Here is a 20,629-nt window from a genome sequence, read left to right on the forward strand (position 1 = left end):
ACAGTTTAGAGGCCCCATGTCTCAATAGACCCATGGTAGTCCTTCAGTAAGAGCATCTGAACAATTCAAGGTGACGTCAATGCTGTAGCATATGTAACATTTAAATAGGCATTTAAAACCACCTGTCTTTAGACTATGGCAGGAGGCTTGGTCTTATCATTCATACCATAATCATTACATAGTGGAACAATGTGGGGTGACTAGAGTGAATCCAGCTGCTGTTAACAACCAAATTAAAAATTATAAATGCCATCTGTCAGGATATCAGACGGGAAATGGTGCGTCGATACATAACGTAGACATGCATGACGCACTTTGCGTGTACAATCCAACTCCGATAACTCCAACAATCCCCTTTGTACAAAAAGACACACCCCTTGCTGGAGACCAGAGGTGTTTGAAAATATTATTGATGATGTCACGCCGTCTCTAGGGGTCTTGAGTGCATAAACATGGTGCAGGGCAGGGATCTGAAGCCAGTTTGGCACCCAGCAGTGGACCAGGGGCTTTGGGAAGAGAGTGTGGCATTCCACACTTTCACACACAGAATCAACACACACTCTAGACATCAGTCAGGCAGTCGAGTTGTGATGACATGAACACATTTCACACAAACACACTCGTACACATCAGTTAAGTCAGCTAGTGGTCAAATGCCAAAGACAAATGCAGATACGGTCACGTAGACACACACAAGCCATGCACACAAAGGCCCAGGAAAAATGTCTCCAGAGTCTACAGCTATAGTACAAAGCCCTTACTGGGTAAGGATGTGGTGTACTTAAATATCACTGACCCATCATGGTCTTCCAGCCTCAAAGGCTTCCATTCTGTTGACGTTTTCCCACTTTATTGCCAGACCCTGCCGGTTTGGGTGGGCTATTGCTAGAGCTGTTGCTATGGCACACAAGTCTGAGGTAGATGATGAACGGAGATGATTTGACCAGAGGCACCGTGTTGTTTTTAAAAAGAGGTTTCTCCTACTAAGCTTGTAGTTCCTTTGCTGGAATGAAAATAACAAGGGAGTTTTGGAAGATAATGGTTTATACAGTTGGGCCCAAAAGTCTGAGAAATACTATGGACAGGGAATTTATTTTTTAATAAAAAAAACAACAACACGCTTTTATTTGATTAGTGCACAATCATTATTTCTTATTAATTTAATGTCAAAATGTTTCTCAAAAACATTTTGTTAAGGTTTGAATTGAATCCCAGATGTTGTCCAAGGACAGCAAAATATTAATGTGTACTGCCTCGTTAAATAAACTAACAAATAAAATTAATACAATTATTAATTTTCGTCTCAGATGTTTGGACTTCACTGCATGCGGAGCAATATTGCATGGCACTAACTAAACAAATATCATGCAAAAACACATGAGTGATGACGCATATTCTAATGGATAGATCCTGCATAATTTTTTATGTACAAAAGAGAGGCAAAACAACAGACATAACCAGGTATGTGTGGCTTTGCATATCCGTGCGAAACAAACAGGAAGAGTCTGTCTTACTTCCTGGTCATAACCATAAAATGTCTTATTATGGTCTTTCCTGTGGCAAATAAGCAAGCAAGTAGAAACACAAAGCTCATTGTTTGGAGTTTTACATAATCTTCACCTCTCATAAAGACTTTGAGTGCTCTTGTGTTCCATCTATGAACTTAAATGTATTCATGCAGCAAATTTTTAATTTTTTTTTCATAAACCATCATTTTCTGTTGATACAGAAGGGAAATTTGAGCTTATGCCTCCAGGAATTAGCCAAAACATTTATGGCCACTCAGTTTCCATTCATAATATTTCCACTCATGCACAAACTAAACCTGCAGTTTTACACGTGAGGCATTACCTCTCATGCCATTCACAAGCACGACCCCAATAGCCGTGACGATGACACTGACGCAGGTTGTCGTTCCCTTGGGTTGACTACTATAAAGACCACCATTGTGACTTCCAGTGAAAACAACCTCCAAAAACACCCCTGCCAGATAATGCCAGATGGGGAGTTTGAATGTTTTGTTGAAGTTAAAGCCGTTAACACTAAAATCATTAGCCAACAAAACCTCTGCCAGGGAAATAACTTCAGAGGGAATGCTGCACACAACATTTTGATCTAAAATCACATTTCACTCTTTCAATCCTAATCTAAACCATTAAGCCCAAACAAGCAAGCCATTCCTCAAGCTCTGACGCAAAATCAGATTTAAATGAGCCTCGCTCTGATCTTTTCCACTTTATTATAAAAACGCATAAAATGAAACTGATTCAGGTTCAGCATGAATAGGTTGCTATTGACGTAAGCATCACGGATCAAATCTTGAGTTATGGGTTAAGCTTGAACGTGTGGCACGTGAACAACCTGCACACACTTTCAATAACTTGAGTGCACAAGAGAACTTGAAGGGTTTTCCCAGAAAACATTCCCAGTGCATTTTTCCCTCAGCACATCTGAAGCCTGTTCAGACTGACGGTGACCTTGTAGGGGAAAAGTCAATTGTTTTCAATGTGAGTTGCCAATTTTTGGTAAAACACGAAAAGTTTAACTATACAAATGAGCTGTGATGTGATCAAGTGTCAGCAAGATGGAGAAGTTTATTACTGTGAGAAATACTTTACTGTACTAGGGTGTTTTAAGCATTCTGAATGAATTTGATTTGTGCATTGATTTAAAGATGTTTCTATGCAAAGAAACTTACAAATAAGGAACCTTTTTTGTGTAACTCAGAGGAAAAAATATCCTACGTTTGGAGTGACATGAGGATGAGTAGATGATAGCAGAAAATCCCCCTGTAGTCAATAATTTTATACATTAAAACTCCTCTTTGATCGGCAAAATTACATATTTAAACGTTTTTTCCTGTGAAAAACAATTCTTAATGCCTTAAAATAGCTTGAATGTAACTCCACACCTTTGCCTCATTTATTATAAGCAGATCTATGAATATGATAATTAGCCCTGCCTCCACTCGCTCGGATGAGCTCAGAGATCCACTCGGTGAACTTACTGAGGTAAACGCTACTAGATGGTATTGCTTTTTACAACATCGGACACATAACTGTAATTAATATGATTAGCCTTTTGCTTCACTACGTTATCAAACAGCTAATAATGTGTTGCTAATGTTACACAAACCATGTTCCATTCTTCATCTCAGAGTCAGACAGCTGTCTTCTAAAAATTGGGATAAACTGGCTTCTTTTGAGACTTCTTTGCGCGGTCAGTCAACGATATGCTAAAGCCCACTGGCACATTGACGTGATTGGTTACAAGGTAGTTTGTGACGTCACAAACACCAGTGATTTCAAACCGCGTTTTTGAAAGAGAACGCAGTTTTAACCCTCTGGAGTCGAGAAACGCGCCGGCGCGTTTTGCAGGATTTTTTTCACATTGCAGCAAAACAGACTTAAAATACTCCATCATTTTTTGTCATAGAGACAGAGGTAATGTATCAATTGAAACTATAGAATGTCTTCTTTTATTTGTGTACACTCAGAGTAAAAACAAAATGTTGTGCTTTTTGCAAAATAAAGAAAACATGATGCGTAATCTGTCGTCTCCCTCTGAACGAAGTCCAATCTGATAGTTCTCAGAAAATGAACTGTAACTTAGTGAATACTAATGACACAAAAATGAAATGTCTAAAGAAACGTTGAAATGTAAATCGAAAATCGAAAACAAAAATTCTCTGTTTACGTAATCAGCTCGTTGCAAAGACAGCTCGGTCATGCAGATTTGCACTTTACAACATCAGGAAAATCAGGCCCTTTCTAACAGAACATGCCCTTTCTAACAGAACAAGGCGTTGACGCTTGCTTACAGATCTACCACAGGCTCAGCACCCTCCTACTTCCACTCACTCTTACGAGTCTACACTCCTACCAGAAGCCTACACTCATCGAAGGAGCGAAGGCTTGTGGTACCATCACAGGGAGGCACAAAATCACTCTCCAAGACATTCTCTTCCTGTCTTTATCCAGAATGCAGAATCCCTGGCAATATTCAAAAGACAGCTGAAAACTCATCTCTTTCGTGAACACTTAACCTCATCTTAATAATAAAAAAATAAAAAAAATAAAAAACCTTCTTATACCTATCCTTTCACTTCCTCTAATCCCTCTCTATTGTAGCTTATGATACTCTGAGCAATGTCTAAAACTTGTATTGTGAGCACTTCTCGTGTCTATTTGCCTCGTCGCTTGTTGTATTCCTCACTTGTAAGTCGCTTTGGATAAAAGCATCTGCCAAATGAATAAATGTAAATGTAAAGTACTCAGCAATGATGTTGACATTAATTTGCACATGGTTTGTCTAAAAGCATATTAAAAACACTTGATTTTCACCACAGGGGGACTTTAACATGTCCAAAAATGCTATTCGTTCAAATTTTTGCAAACAACAAAACAAAATAAAAATCAGGGTCTGAAATTGTCTGAATTCTACTTGTTTATGATATGTTGCATTATACACTACTACAATGTTCACTTTCCTCCCAGAATTATACAGCAACTGAGAGACCTAAAATGATCTAAAACAAACTATATGAATAATAAAAATGAACCTTTTTTTTGAAAGAGAACATTTTACTTAAAGCAACAATGTAGTCCAAAATTTTGGGGCAACCACGAATAACTGGTTCTGAAATGGTGACATTCATGAGTGAAGAATTCAACCTAATATAGACCTAGACAAACATTACTGAAAGTGACAGAAAAGAAAGAATTTCCCCTGGGGAAAAGGAAATGGATAGTTACTGGATATATGAGTGACTGCCCAGCAAGTCTCACTCAAACAAACACAGCAAGCCTAAAAGTGTGCACCCTGACTAGTCCTGTGACTGGAAGTGCCACTATATCTAGCTCATGTAGATACTGTAATAGAGAAATGGCAGGAAACTATCGCCATGGTAACCTTGTTTGGTAGCTCTTTCAGGGTGAATCGGACACTGGTATCATTTCAGAATAAAATTAACTGCTCACTGGTCAAGGTGCCCTTGACCGGAGCTTCCTGGCACCATGTTTGGGTGGATCTGGCTGCTGGGAAACCTGTGGATTCCGAAATGTCTAAGCAAATAACAGAAACACTTTTGTCAGTTTATGACAGATAAGAAAACTTTGAAGTGAAGTAAAGACTAATTAAAGTATTTTCTATTGACAATTATGGGTGGACTGTTTGTCCATTTGGAAATCAAAGAGACGTTCAATAACATGCCATTTCATAGCACTCCGATTTTTTAAAGAGCTTGTTTTGGACTCAAGTGGTGAACGTCAGCCAGCTTTATCCCACACTAGGCCAGTCAGCTGATAAGAACGTTTGCATGCTGGCCAGGGTGCATTGCAATGACCTTCTCTAGGCACTCTGTCAACACATGATAGCTGTCAGTCACGTGGCTTCTTCTACGTGCCGCGGACAACACTTTTCTTTTGTGATGATTCCTCATGTGTGTTAATCTCTCTAATCTTACAGACATATTTATGTTTTATTGAGGTAACAGTGAGCTGACCTTATAACTATATGCGTGTGAATGCACAGGCCAGCTAGGATGTGATAAGGAAAAAGCCATGAAGTTCACTTGCGCATAACCTGTTTGTCGTTTCTTTAGTCCGGCAAAACGCTGTTATACTCAGTCCTCAGTAAGCTTCATAAAAGTTCCCATAAAAGTGTTCCACGTGTTCTTTGTTTAACTGAAGGTATTCATTAAGAGTTCCGGATCTTCAAAAGTACCAAATATGCAAAGTGAAATTTGTTTTCAGGTACATTCATTAAAAAATATAAGCTATTACACACTGTACATTGGTAAATATATACCATATATATTCAGTTTGCAAACCAGTTGCACAAATATACAGGTTACAGAGTTCTGTCTTCACATACTGTATTTAATTAAATTTTAGTAACCATCCCTCCTCTTTAAGTCACTAAATTAACTACTGTAAGTCCTAGGCGTACAGTTAAGACGTTGAACATGATTTCAGAATAAATAATTTTTCAGACATTATTCAAAGAAACATAGAAATGAGGAGCTTCATTCGTGGTCCTCAAGGGAAAAAACATAAATGTTTTGAGTGACATGATAAGTAAGTGATTAGATGTTGTCATTATCTGTCAAAGTAAATTTTCTATTATTTAAAAAAAAAAATAATAATTTTTAAATAGAAATTGTATGGGTACAGAAAGTATTCAGACCCCCTTACATTTTTCACTCTTTGTTATATTGCAGCCATTTGCTAAAATCATTTAAGTTCATTTTTTTCCTCATTAATGTACACACAGCACCCCATATTGACAGAAAAACACAGAATTGTTGACATTTTTGCAGATTTATTAAAAAAGAAAAACTGAAATATCACATGGTCCTAAGTATTCAGACCCTTTGCAATGACACTCATATATTTAACTCAGGTGCTGTCCATTTCTTCTGATCATCCTTGAGATGGTTCTACACCTTCATTTGAGTCCAGCTGTGTTTGATTATACTGATTGGACTTGATTAGGAAAGCCACACACCTGTCTATATAAGACCTATATAAGACCCATTTGCAAAAATGTCAACAATTCAGTTTTTTTCTGTCAATATGGGGTGCTGTGTGTACATTAATGAGGAAAAAAAATGAACAAATGATTTTAGCAAATGGCTGCAATATAACAAAGAGTGAAAAATTTAAGGGGGTCTGAATACTTTCATGTACCGTACATGTTATATATATATATATAACATGATATATGTATATATAAAGCATATTTATGTTAATTATATGTATAACATGATACATTTATGTTATTTTTACGTAATCAAGTGCATTTTTAACACATTTTTATAATATTAACACACCACATTCATTAAAAACATTTAGTTTTACATTATGTGGTGTATTAGTAAATGCAAATTTATTACAAGTACAGTACATTTATTGGCACCTCTATGGTGTGCATATTATACAAGTTCACTGTGTGCATCCACGCCCAGAGGTAAGCTCTATAAAATACAAGTTTTATCGGCTTTGAGCATAAAAAACTCAATTCTGTGCCAATTCTAAGATCAAGAAATACAAGAACAAGGAACTGAATACATAGATTCATAGTTTGCAGAACAATGACACTAACAAAGTGCCATGAACCTTTTGACTGGTTCTGCCTGAGGTGATGCAGCCATCATATTTGTTGGTTTTCTGTAAAGAAATACATACGTGCAGAGATTTCAGCTATGATTTGATCTCATAGAGTAAGCTACAGTCAAACAAACACTGCTATTGTATGTTTCTCTGAAGTGTATCTCACAAAGGCCATAAGATAAACTCCAGAGTCATATCTGCCATCTTTGTAAATACTCTAGATGTTGATCTATGATCAGTAACCAAGATCCAAATCTCCTCCTTATCTTGTCCTAACCTCAGATTAGCTGCTGGAGTCGTTAACATGTCTGCCCCCCTCTGTATGAAGAACGGCAGGGTCTTACCTGTGACTTTCCTGCTCTCACAAAAACATGAAAACATTCCCATTGCCAGAGACTTAGAGTTCCGGAAATTCTGGCCATCACAACAAATTCCTCATACACCACAAATCATGGACAAATGGACCCCCCACACACAGTGTACAAATGAATGTGGAAAAGCTCATTAGTTTATATTCTATGGATCCAAATTAATTTTCAACTATAAGCTGATTATATATACACACTCAGTTCAGTGTTAAAAGCCACAGGCACCTGATCCTGCAGACATTATGAGCACGCGTGTGTCCGTATCAGTGCGTGTTGAAAGAGAAGACAATGGTATTTGTCAGTCTACATCCTATTTTCCCCATTTGGTCATTAAGCCACAGACAAGTTCATCTCACGACCTGTGTGTGCGAGGAATTAACACTCGCACACTGAAAAACACCTCCTGGGTTCCGGAGGATTCCAGCGGTATGGGAAAAACAGGAAAAATCTGCGCTCTCCTTCCTGCCCAATGACCCTGTTTGTATGACACACAGGAGGCAGTTTAGGTGCAGGCAGTAAGTCAGCGGCTCCGTCTCATTGTCTCAGTTGTGGTTACATCACTACAGTTTTGCATGCATTGGAGGGTTACATTGTGAGTGAGAGTCTACTGTCATGTTTTCTTTTCAGATCACTCCCTCCATATGCATTAAAAAAATAATAATAAAAATCAGCCTTGTCAACGCAAAAACATAGATACTTTCTCTGTTCCAAAATGTAGTGTTTTTTAAGGCCGCATTATAAGGGGTGATTCACACAGACTATGTTTTGCATTTATAAATGCAAGTCACAGAGAAATGGAATAAAAAAACAAACACAAGGTGTAGAGGTGCATATTTTTGAAAGCCGATTGTTTTAGAAAGGCGTGTCATGTGCGAATTGCTATAAAAGTTCTGAGACGTGACCCTCTATAACTATAAAGTTTTAATAATCTATGAGAATAGAAGTCCATACTGCACACACCACACAGCTATAACAATAATGACACAGAGGAAAGATATTGCATAGCTGATGAACGATAAAAACACCAATGATAGCAAATCAGAATCCAAGAGCTTGAGCATTTTAAGCATGATTATGATAAAGAGAAATCGTTTGTTGGCATGACACTAATATAGTTATCTTTAGTTATCATACATCTTTAGTTACATGTGACTTAACTTAACTTAAAGGTCCCGTTCTTCGTTATCCCATGTTTCAAACTTTAGTTAGTGTGTAATGTTGTTGTTAGAGTATAAATAAAATCTGTAAAATTTTAAAGCTCAAAGTTCAATGTCAAGCGAGATATTTTATTTAACAGAAGTCGCCTACATCGAACGGCCAGTTTGGACTACATCCCTCTACTTCCTTCTTTAATAACGTCACTAAAACAGTTTTTTGACTAACCTCCACCCACAGGAATACACAAGAGTTGCGTTTGTAGAGTGTGTTTGTCGCCATGTCGTCGAAACGCTGTTATTTTCATCCCGCAGTCCAATCACCGGGTCTGATTCCGGCTCAAATTGATAGGGTAAAATTAAAGACATGTTTACAATAACACTGGGCGCGTGCATCTCCACGTTATGGTAAGAGGCGTGACCTTTCCGGGCACGGTGCGCTCAGAGCTGTCGAATCACAACACAGGAACCGCTGGCACAATCAGAACTCGTTACGTATTTCTGAAGGAGGGACTTCATAGAACAAGGAGGTCATCAGCCCGTTTTTATGACAGTGGAAACAGCGGTATACAGATAAGTAAATTATGTGAAAAATACTGTGTTTTTTTACACGCGAAAAACGGGACCTTTAAAGGCACACTATGTAAATTTTCGCCACTAGAGGTCACCTATTCAAAACAAAGGCGTAGTTTGATGATGCCGAGATTGAGCGAGGAATCATAGGAGATGTCGTCTTCACCTCACAGCTGGTGGAAAACAATCAGGACGGGACTTGGGCAGAAATCATGTTCATGGATGAGATTATTTTAATGTTACTGTAGTATTAAGCAGAGCAGGGCCAAGTGCTGTTGGAGCTGAACGAGGCCGCTGGAGCGATTGCTAATGAGAGACGAGCGTGACGCACGTCTCGAGAGTAGCGGAACTTTTATTATGCCACAGCTGCTTTCACTTCTTTCAGTCAAGCGAATGAGGTAACACAGCGCTGTTTATCATATTAGATACATTTGTGTGTTGAAAATGATGTTGTAATGTTACTCTGTGCGTTCGCTCGGCGGCTGCTGTGAGACACTTGTTGCACACTGCAGTAAACTAGATCGATATTAGAATATCAAATTAATAAATGCTGGATGGCTTGTGTTGTTAAATGGCATGCAATTCATTTTAAAACATATTGTATGATGGAGAAAATGCTGTATTACTGTTACTAAAAATAAAGCTGCATCTGATTATGCTATGTTAGCTACTTGACAAAATAGCGTTTTTCTCTGAGGCATGGTGAAATCATGCAGTCGTGGAAAATGAAGAAGATTCAAACAATAAGACTAAATGTGTTGAGCTATATAACAATAATTAGTTTTCTGTCTATAAATGTAACCAAACAGTTGTTCCCTCATCTAATAAACATGTAATATATTACAGCGTCTTTGGTGTTTCCATGGTTTCTACAAAATATAACCGGAAATTGAGGGTAACGCATGTAGGCGACGCACAGACACGGTCAGCGCCCTGGTTAAAATTGCTTATATATCTGGATTTAAACACTCTTGGGATAATGTAAGTAGACAAGTCAACAAAATATATAACACCATTCTAATGGTTTTTAGATATTTTAATCCAAAAATCTTACATATTGTGCCTTTAAGTGTAAATTGGCCTTAAAACTTTCTGGTAGTGAATTAAATAAAAGTATAGTCAACATTTCTCTCATCCACCACAATGGATTTATTTTTTTTTTTTACTGCATTTATTGCAATGCATTCTGGAATGTCTTAACTGTTGTGGTTACATGTGATGCTGCCTTTGAATTGGACTAAAAAAAAAAAAATGTTTTAGGAAAAAGCATAATTAAGTTGCCTGTCTTTTGGTACAGCCTTCACATCGTAAATGCTTTTGATCCATTAAAATGCTGGCAGTGCACTAGGTTTTAAAACAGAGAAAGTATCTCAGCTTCTGCAATGAGGATGTTTTTTTAAATAAAGATAGAGAGACTAATCTGAAAATAAAACATGATAGCAGTCTTTCTTCTGTATCATGCATGATTAAAAGCAGATAAGACCCAGAATAATTTACAGTACATTAACCCACCCATACCTTTCCTTCTGAATACTGTTGGAATATATCTTATTCACAGTAGCATACTATATAATATCTGATAAATACTAGCTTTAAGGAAACATGCAAAACTTCTCCTAAATGATGTGGCATTTACGATCAAAACAAACGTATTAATTCTGCATGACTATCGCATATTTTCAACGTAACGAAACTAACTTACTAAGAAGTGAGTAAGTGTGACGTTACACTCAACTGGCAGCATAACAGCAGGCACTTATCAGAGATACAAAGACCGATCAAGCCTGAAGAGCATCAGGAAGTGAATCTCAGTCCACCTGGTTTAAGAGGAAGTCAACAAAGCCGCATGCAAGCTGACTGACGTCAATCACAACCCACCGCACCTGACAGGAACTCCAACTCACTGCATTTCTCATGCTCTCTGCTTTAGTATAATTCCACTTGACACTTCTCTTTCAGGTTATGCATTGAAGACTTTTTGATAAATTGAAGTTGTTGTTTTTGTCAGACTTGCTGTATGGCCTGATCACTGGCGTTAACAAGAAAATTTTACTCTATCTACTCACTGTTACACTCAAGTGTTGTACTCCTGTCCTCCTTATATATATATATATATATTCCCTACTGTCACAAGAACATAGCTAAATAATATACACATGGACAGTATTCTACAGTATGTCCCTTCTCTTCCAGTCTGATTTTTCCATCTTTCCAAGAAATATATTGATTCAACTGTGAATGCAGCACCCTAATTACAGCCACCAAACCAGACGGTACCAGTCAAACAGCAAATCTATAGTCTTTGTACTGACCGCTACTTTTTGTACAGTACTCTTACACAAACTTTTGTCCAAGGTACAGTAATTTTGGGTTACACTTTGTTTTGATGGTCCATTTTAGACATTTTGCTAACTAGTTTAGTTTAGTTTTAAATAACTCAACTATTGTTTAAAAGTTACTGTATTGCTTGCTTAAAATGAACCCAAAATATGTTGGAAATGAAAATTTCTTAATAAGTTTAATGAATAATAATTAAACAATAAACATTTATTAAATTGCTTATTAATAAATGTTCACCTTTTGATTATTATTGTTGCCTCTAGTAATTATGCGTCTGATTTTTAATTTCCAAACTATTTTGGGTTCATTTTAAGCAAGCAATACAGTAATTTTTAAACAGTAGTTGAGTTATTTAAAACTACCAAGCTGGTTGGGCAAAACATTTAACCCAACCAACGAGTTAAAACCACCCAATCGCTGGGTTTGTCCATTTTCAACCCAACTTTGGTTGTTTATAAGCCAGCATTTCTACTTTTTTACTTACAACGTTATAGTCAGTAGAATGTCTGTTGGGAGCATCAAGATAAAGTGTTTGCAGAAATTAAGCAGACAGTCTAATGAGAGTTAGTTGACATGTAGTTATAGTTATGTAATACAAGTTATGTAAAGTTAGTACTGTAGAATGTCTAAAGTGGACCATCGAAATAAAGTGTTTTTTTGATACATAATGTTATATATAACATGAATACAGTCAATTATATCATTTTCTTCCATTTCATTAAACAAAACCTGCTAAAGATTGCATTTTTATGAAGCCTCTTTCTTCTAGTCCTTGACGAAATGCGAACAATCTCTCTCTTATTATCCTTCAGAAATGACCTCAGTCCTCCAAGGTTTTCTTGACATTTCTAAGGAAACAGTCTGGGCTGTATAATCGAGGCTCCAGTGAATGGCCTTGCTCTGTTTAGTTAGCATAGATTACAGTTTTTCTGAAATCTCTGTCTGGCGTGTTCTCTGATATCACACTGGGAGCCATCCTCAAGGACAGAGAGTGAACTATGAGGAATTTTCCCACCCGTTACAAAACCTTTGGCTGTGGCAGGCTGTCGTCCGTTATGTTATTGTGTTTGGCAGGTGTGCATGCGTGTGAGAGACCAACATGTATCAGCCATGGCCTTTTCCTATGGTCTAACAAGTTCTGTACAGCTATAGACAAAACAGCCACTAATATGGGCACCGTGCTTGAATGTGTGTGTACGTGAGTCTACTAAACATTTCAACACTGCCGGGCCAATCAGTAGAAGCTGCGGTGGAGATGAGTGATGATGAGGGATACAAGAGGGCAACGGCGTGGGCAGTCACGTAGCATGGCAAGAGGTCTCTCTATCATTAAAAATATATGGGCACACACCACAACAAAACACGTGTTTACAGGCACACACACAAACACATGATCTTTAAAATGGAGTTACTTCAAAAGCAAAGGAAATGCTAGAGGCATTAAAAGAGTGCATACTGAAAATCTGGGATTCACCATGGTTTTTTTTTTTTTTTTTTTTTTTTTTAGTATTTTGAACCATTTAAAACAAAGACATGTTAGAAACTATAATGAATAGTCAATATTTAACAGTCTGCATTCACTTTACACTTAAATCAGTTTGCTGTTAATATCATTTGCAATCAAAAAACTGTATTAAATCTGAAAAGACCGCATTTAGTATACATTTATGCATATGTGAAATTATATGTGGACTTACCAGGTAGGCACACTCTGGTAATGGGGGGCTGGTTGGATACAGGGGACCTCCTGCAAGGAGAATAGTTAAAATATTACTGAAATTGTAGCCAAATAAAAACAAACAAACAATTACTGTATGACACAAGCAGAAAACCCCTGCAATTCAAACAATTCTGTGTGTATTTTTAAGAAAACACCCATTTGTCTATTGCGTCATCTATAATTGTAACAGGATGCATGTCGCAGCAGAGCATATTTCCACATTAAAGAATAATGAAAGAAACTCTTTTCAAGCCTGTGTATTCTGCAATATATCTTTCTTAAGTGAATCATGGATTTGATGTGACACTCCCCTTTAATACAGAAGTATTATTATGATATCACAGGGTGTGTCCTCTTTTCCGCATATACTTCCGTAGAACTTCCTTTAAAACTCATCTAAACTGGGTTGCTCTTTGGATAGATTAGCAAAGAGCCTAACAAAAGCCTCTAACAGTGCCGTATAAATGCCCTGACGCAGATCCATGGTTACTTGGAAGGTGGAAATAATTCTTCCATGAATAACAGCGAATAAACACCTTTTCCCTCGTTTACCCTCATCGCTCAGGTGGAAAAATGGAATTTAGGGGCATCTGGAAAATCTTCACAGTAGGCAAGTGATTTTTGGCTGGGACTGAAATCTTGAAAACCGGTGACATGTTAAGTGGAAAATGGCTCTAGTTAAATGCCAGTGTGCATGGGTGGCCGAGTCCATAAAACAAATGGTTGGAAAGACTGTCCTCTTGTGGTCATATTTATTATTAAAACATTATTTTGTATTTTACATTATTTATATTTATTCATTTATAATATTTTTATTTACACAATTATTACAGTATTAAAATAATAGTTAGTCAAAAATAACTACATGCTTATATAAGTTCACCGATCCCCAGTCTAGGTCTGGGGTAAGGCATTCTGGACAGCAAACTCTGTTACAGCACTTTTGTCAATTATTTCATAAACTAACATGTGTTTTTTGAGCTTTAAAGACTAAATTGGCATTTCAGCAGCATTAAAAATATTGTTCCTAACACTTATGGTCTGTGTTTCTGATGTAATTCCTGCTGGTGGAGTTTGCCCCATGTAAACAGTATTTAGTGGATAGTTACATCATATTCCTCTCTGGGCTTCTTCGTGTATCGTGTGAAAGTTACATGGTTTAGTTGCTTTACATTGTCAGATGAGATGAAAGAAGGATGAAATAGTGTGTATTTCAATTTTTTATTTTTAATCCATTGTCTTGCGCCATAGACACCCACTGTATTACTGCATGTGCATTTTTTTAACCGAGCGACATTTCTGAATTGAACACAAAACAATCCTTTAAAAACTCAGCTGTAAAATTGAAAACGTAAAATGGTTTATTTAAGTTTGGTTAATGTCATAGCTTCCGTTTACAATAATACTCACTTGTTAGATGTGCACTGAACGTTCGTCAAGACAGTAAAGTTGTTTCTGACACTTCGAAGGCTTGCTAGAACCTAGAAAAAGTCAGAAATAACATAAAATTGTGAGGTAAAAGGACAGGTCAATTTGAAATGTAATCCTTAAAGAAATGTGACACTGATGTGTTTACCTGAGCAAAAGGTGTGACTATCAGGTCATCCCCATGCCTGCAAACAAGAGGGAATAACATCTTGAGCAATCAACACTTAAACGAAGCAAAACCTATTATTTCAAGTCAACAAGAAATCAAAACTGATTTCTATTTACTTCCTTAATGGATGTTCCTGGTCTTATTGTGAATGATTCACTGGTGAATGTTTTTTCCAAAAAAGAAAAATTGCTCTTTCTCAGAAATGACTTTTTCTTTTCCGCTGACATCACTTAGGCCACGCAGGCTACTAGAATGTTAACTAATAACCAAATAGCTATTAATTGTTTTAGCAAACTCCCATTTGGTCTGGCTACATTTTGTGTTAAATATTTAGTTTCACTCAGAAGGACATCACATTACGGAAGTAAAGTGGGTTGCGAACAGCAATTCACATTGACTTCAAGTTTAAATGTCAGATGTCATTTCATATGCCATGGAATTAGAAATCAGACTCATCATCAAAAGGGGTTCTTTTCTGTAACGGGACCCTAAATGGCATTAAAAAAATAGGTTACCAAGAACAATCCAGTACATTCCTCAGGGTTCAACAGATATTTGGCATCTAAGACTCTGGAAAATGTGTTCTTATATAATTGCAGGCAGTTACTGCCAGAAGGCTTAGGAAATAAGGCCTTGATTGAGATACGTCCTGGCATGCAAATCTCACTGCCATAAGCAGCAGTGCATAAATCAACTTCACTAATAAGCCCTGCATCCATCTTTACCCTGCAGACATGTTTGGAAACAGAAATCCTAGCATTGAAGAAAAAAAGGCATATTAAACAACTTCAAGGTCCTCAGATTACCAGATGCTGAATGATTTAGATGTGGTGGCAAATTAAAGTGGTTTCCTAGTAACTTGACTCATTAGTGAAGATGATTTAATGATTACTTAAAAGATGTGTTGTGCAGGAAAATGTGTTCAGAGTTACAACATATCTTTCTCTCATAAAAATATCTAAATAAAAAATAGCTTAAACCAGCCTATGGTGGTTTGCTGGTTTTAGCTGATCTAAGATGGTTTAGCTGGTCTTTCAGCCTAACCGGCAGACAAGTGCCCAGAAACCAGTCCAGTTTGGAAGACAAGCCAAACCAATTTAGGCTGATTTAAGTTGTTGTTTTCAACTGGTTCATTAAATAAAAGGTAGCTATTAACAGTGCTTGGGAAAGTTACTTAAAGTAATGCATTACAATATTGTGTTACTCCCTAAAAAAGTAACTAATCATGTTACTTTTTAGTAAAAGTAATGTTTTACATTACTTTTGCGTCACTTTTTCCTCACCTGCACTAGGCTTGCTTGTTTGTTTTTTAATAACAACAAAAAAAAGTTATATTTTTGGCAAATGTTAAGGCCCTTTCACACCAAAAGTGAAATGAATAAGCCTCAGGCTGAAGGAAATGCATATTTACGCCTGTACAGTAGAGGGCGCAGCTTAAACAAACCTTTCAGATGTGCTGCCATTCTGGATTAAAGAAGAATAGACCCTTTTACAGCCCACGTGATCAAATAGTCGCGCGCGCATTTTGGCAACAGAAGTGGTGTTGTTCCCCAGTGGTTCTAACATGTTAGATATGATTTATATGCTCGTAATTTCTCTCGGGTGTACACGCTCGGTTTCTCAACTAAATACGTATATATATCTGGCCACTGTATATTTGGCCATCTGCTAACGTCTTCTATCCTCTCCACTATAGTACACGGATCTGGTAGCCGGATACCATTTGATAAAGTCAACTTTCTCTGTCTGTGTTGCTTAATCCGCTCGCGTAGCTTGACACGCTGTTGATTCTCGCCATAGTTTCGTTGCCAAAATGCGCGCGCATACGTTGCTACGTCATCATTGTGTACAAACAGTAAAAGGGTCCATAGGATACAGGAGAAGGACGTTCAACACTCTTATTTCTAAATCTAATCTAAAGTAAGTTTGCTTATTAGTATGGTTGAATTAGGACATTGAAGGTCAGCTGCAAAGACACCGGTTAATAAATTGAGATTAATTACATGAGTAAATTTGTGTAAATTAATATTGTTAATTATTACAGGTTTGCATACAATTCTGAGATTGCTTTTCACTGTTTTTATTCATTTTGAGTAATACTGAATGTTTTCGTTCAAGTGAGATGAGTAAATGCATGTTCACATTTAGTCTAGAACTACAATAACCATCATGTTTACACAGTGCACACAACACCACTGCACTTTATTTCTCTCATTATGAGGACAGGAGAGCTGTCAGTCAATAAATGTGAAAAAGTAACTTGGGTTACTTTACTAGTAACTTGAAAAAGTTACTTGTAATGCGTTACCCCCAACACTGGCTATTAATACATTTAAAACAATGAAAAATATGACTATACTCACAGTTCTGAGGCGATAGAAGAATTTCGAGACATTGACTTTGGTGAGAGGTCATAGTCGCTGTCTGAGCGGTAGAGGAAGGACTCTCGCCGCTGGTTGTGGCCAGGAAAGTTTGTGTGAAGAACCAGGCCAGAACCTGGTGAGGCCTGGGGATCCAAAGGACTACAGCTTGCAGATGGGCCATTTTCCACATCGAAACTGCAATGGCACAAAAAACAGTACATTAAAATTAAGGTAAAGGTAATTTAATGATCTTAGATTGGTGTAATTTGAACATATATAATATAAAATAAATGCACTTTTGTCTTACTGTAGAATATGACTAAAAACTAAAAACAAGTCAGTACCGATTCACCTTGGCCATCCACAAGATAAGTTATATATAGCTTAATGAAAATTTCAGGAGAAATATACAAGCTGTCCTCTGGGACCAGAGAGTTCTGGAAAGTCTCAAAGATTCCCAGCACTTGGGGCGGAAGCATGTCTCATCTTTCCAAACCATAAGGAAACATAGTGGAGATGGTCTCAGCCCACATCAAACAGAAGAGAAGCAGGGGAAACACATTACGCTCAACTCAAATAAACAGCTTCAAAAGACGCTTGTGTTCGGTTCAAATGTGCTTGTGATTTCAGATCTAACCAGGAGGAAGTAGCGACGGTCTTTACGCTCAGAGCGCCAGAGGTTTGGTGACCTTTCGCTGTTGCTCCTCATGCACTGGAGAATCTCAATGTAAAAAAAATGCTCTCAAGTAAAACTAGGAAATAGGAGAACCATTCACAACCAGTTCCTTGTTTTGTTGCAGTTTGCTGCAGTCCATCGGAAATTTACTACAACACACATACATGTATGAATCTGATAATTCTATTAGAATATTTCTCAAGTGATAATAAGAGGTACTGAAATGTCACTGAGTGGCCTGGTCCACGCGGAGGTCCAGCGTCTGATAACAGCAGCTAACACTGAATCAACATCCTTCTATTGTGCCCCCTTTTCCTGTTAGCCTGCCATTCACAACAACCGTCAACAGCATTTGGGCTTTTCACACTGTGCTTAACCCCGGGTTATCATCTTTTTAAACCCCACAAACACTTGTATTTTTGAAAGGGGGTAAGCACCATGCAGTCATGGTCTGAGAAAAATGATTCAAGACAAACTGGATTGAGTGCTGTGTTCAATCAATCAATAGCAAAGTTTCCATCCAGTTTTTGCCGTTTTGTTATCGACAAAGCAAATATGCGCAAAAAAATATTTGCGAAATTTGTTATCTCAAGACTGCTTCCATCCAGTTGGCCTTTTACCGATAAAATGGTGTGTGTGAGGAGGACGTCATCCCTTAAAAAAGTATTTTGTAAAATGTACAAAGTACTGAGACTGCGTATTTTCACATTTAATGTTATTAAATAGGAAATATCAGAAGACGATGGTGAAGTGGAGCAACTCGTTTGACAGGACTTTACTGCCTTTATTTGAAGAAGCGCAGGTTGGGACACAGAGCAGCTCATTTGCCCTGTATGCAAACATTTAGGGTCCATAAAAAGACTGATACAGTGAAATATTCAGTCTTTGCATATTGCATATCTTTAACACCTTGAACATGCAGTCAAGCCAGTTGCAGTTTGACACGGCCGAGAACGCATTCAAAGCAAAAGAGTACTCCTTTGCTTCAGTAACATCAAACCGATCAAAAACATTAAATCATTGTTGATTTTTTTTTCAGAGACAGATGCAGCTGTGATCTAAAACATTTTATTTGTGTATTTAACTTTTCTTTTTTTTTTTTTTAAATCATCTGCATTAACTAAACTGAAGCTTATTGTCACATAACATTTCTAAAATTGTTTTAGGAGTCAACCACTTTATTTTCCTAATTTATTTAAGATACAATTCTATATTAATAAATAATTATTTCATTTACAAGTGTCATGTAGCCTAGAACCACTTCTGATCATGAAATTGAAACAGAATCACAATTTTATGACAGTAGCTACTTTTATTTTTTCAGATACAGAAGTAACATTTCTGTATTTTATTTTACCTTTCTTTTTGTCAGCGTTGAAAACTCCAACAGTCTTCCTTAGACACTACTCATCCTTGTGATGCACCTTTGAACTACATTTTTATTTGCATTACATTTCATTTATTTGCACTAAAGCCCTTTTTCTCAACAAAAAGTGTTTCCAAAACAACTTTTGTGACATTTAAAGTATCAACATAGAATTTATGCGCTAAAGATAAACGGAAAAAGATTGTGTTGACATTTGAGAAATCTTATCGACAAATAAACATAAACATTTTGAAGCGATAAACCTTTTTTTGCAAAAAAATCCTTGGATGGAAACCTGGCTAATGATATTGATACCGCAAATATGCAAATAAGAATGTTAACCCAGTTTTTGATACAAATAAGAAATTAATTTATCGATAAACATGCAAAGTCTGTACAACTGCTTTACAGGTCATTTAACAAGAGGATGGACAGTTCAGACTGTCCTCCTTAGACAATAAATCGACCATGGCCCCTAGATACTGGAATTCCCTCCCTCTGGCATCTCCGTGAAATTTCATCTCTTCCCATCTTCAAAACTCAATTATAAACTCATCTGTTTATTTGATCATATTGAAGTGTTTATGCATTCTGACTCACTGTCTTGTGATTACAATCAGTTTATCTCTCATTTTGTCGCAAATATTTCCATCTTCTGTTTTCTTTTGTCTCTTGTGTTTCTGTTTGCAATGTAGTTTGTCCCATTTTCGGTATTTGTTCTTCTTGTTTCAGTTGCAGTTGTTTCCTGTCATGCATTTTTTGATGCATGCTTGGATTTCTTAAGGCACTATTTAATTTTTGATGTTGTTATTAACACATAACTCACAAAGGTACGATACAATTGAAAATAATACATCAAACGCCTTTGATAAAAGAGATAAGTCAGATGTGGAGCGAGACACTGCACTATTAATAAGGAAAACTAATGCTTCTGCTACGCTGCAAGTGTGAATGACGTCCAGGAAGGGTGCGACAAGCCAGTAAATGAAACCACTTATACATACTGTGTCAACCAGACCAAACTGTAGGTAATTTATCTCCTTATGGTATACATTCAGCCATTCATTGACGATTCCACTATACTCAAGACTTTATGATATAAAGCAAAAACTGCCCTTGACTCAACATCAATTGCTGAACAAAATAAATAAATGAGATGACAAAGCCAGACAAACACTTACACTGAAACCGACTGAATGGAAGCTGTTTTGTTTTTTTTCACTGTGAACATGATCCACAGAGTGGCATTTCTCATTGCACACTTTTTACAATATTCTTTTAATGGAAATTCTTTGTAAGAAACTTTCAGTGTTAGTCTGACTGACATCTTCATTGAGTAGCAATCATGTCTAAAGCAGAA

At 37.0% G+C, this 20,629-nt stretch overlaps 1 protein-coding gene across 5 annotated transcripts in view; it reads right to left on the minus strand.

Annotated features, from left to right (window-relative positions):
* The window catches only part of pde4ba (phosphodiesterase 4B, cAMP-specific a), a 181,156-nt gene that overhangs the window by 29,745 nt on the left and 130,782 nt on the right, over positions 1-20,629 (minus strand). For all 5 annotated transcript variants that reach the window (XM_048199880.1, XM_048199879.1, XM_048199881.1 and 2 more), the window contains 4 exons: positions 17,228-17,422; positions 14,844-14,880; positions 14,678-14,748; positions 13,245-13,294 (listed from right to left, as the gene is read on the minus strand). In XM_048199880.1, coding sequence (XP_048055837.1) covers positions 13,245-13,294; positions 14,678-14,748; positions 14,844-14,880; positions 17,228-17,422 — 353 coding nt within the window. The remainder of the gene's footprint in view (positions 1-13,244; positions 13,295-14,677; positions 14,749-14,843; positions 14,881-17,227; positions 17,423-20,629) is intronic.

This window comes from Megalobrama amblycephala, linkage group LG8 (assembly GCF_018812025.1).
Source record: "Megalobrama amblycephala isolate DHTTF-2021 linkage group LG8, ASM1881202v1, whole genome shotgun sequence".
Classification (NCBI taxonomy): Eukaryota; Metazoa; Chordata; class Actinopteri; order Cypriniformes; family Xenocyprididae; genus Megalobrama; species Megalobrama amblycephala.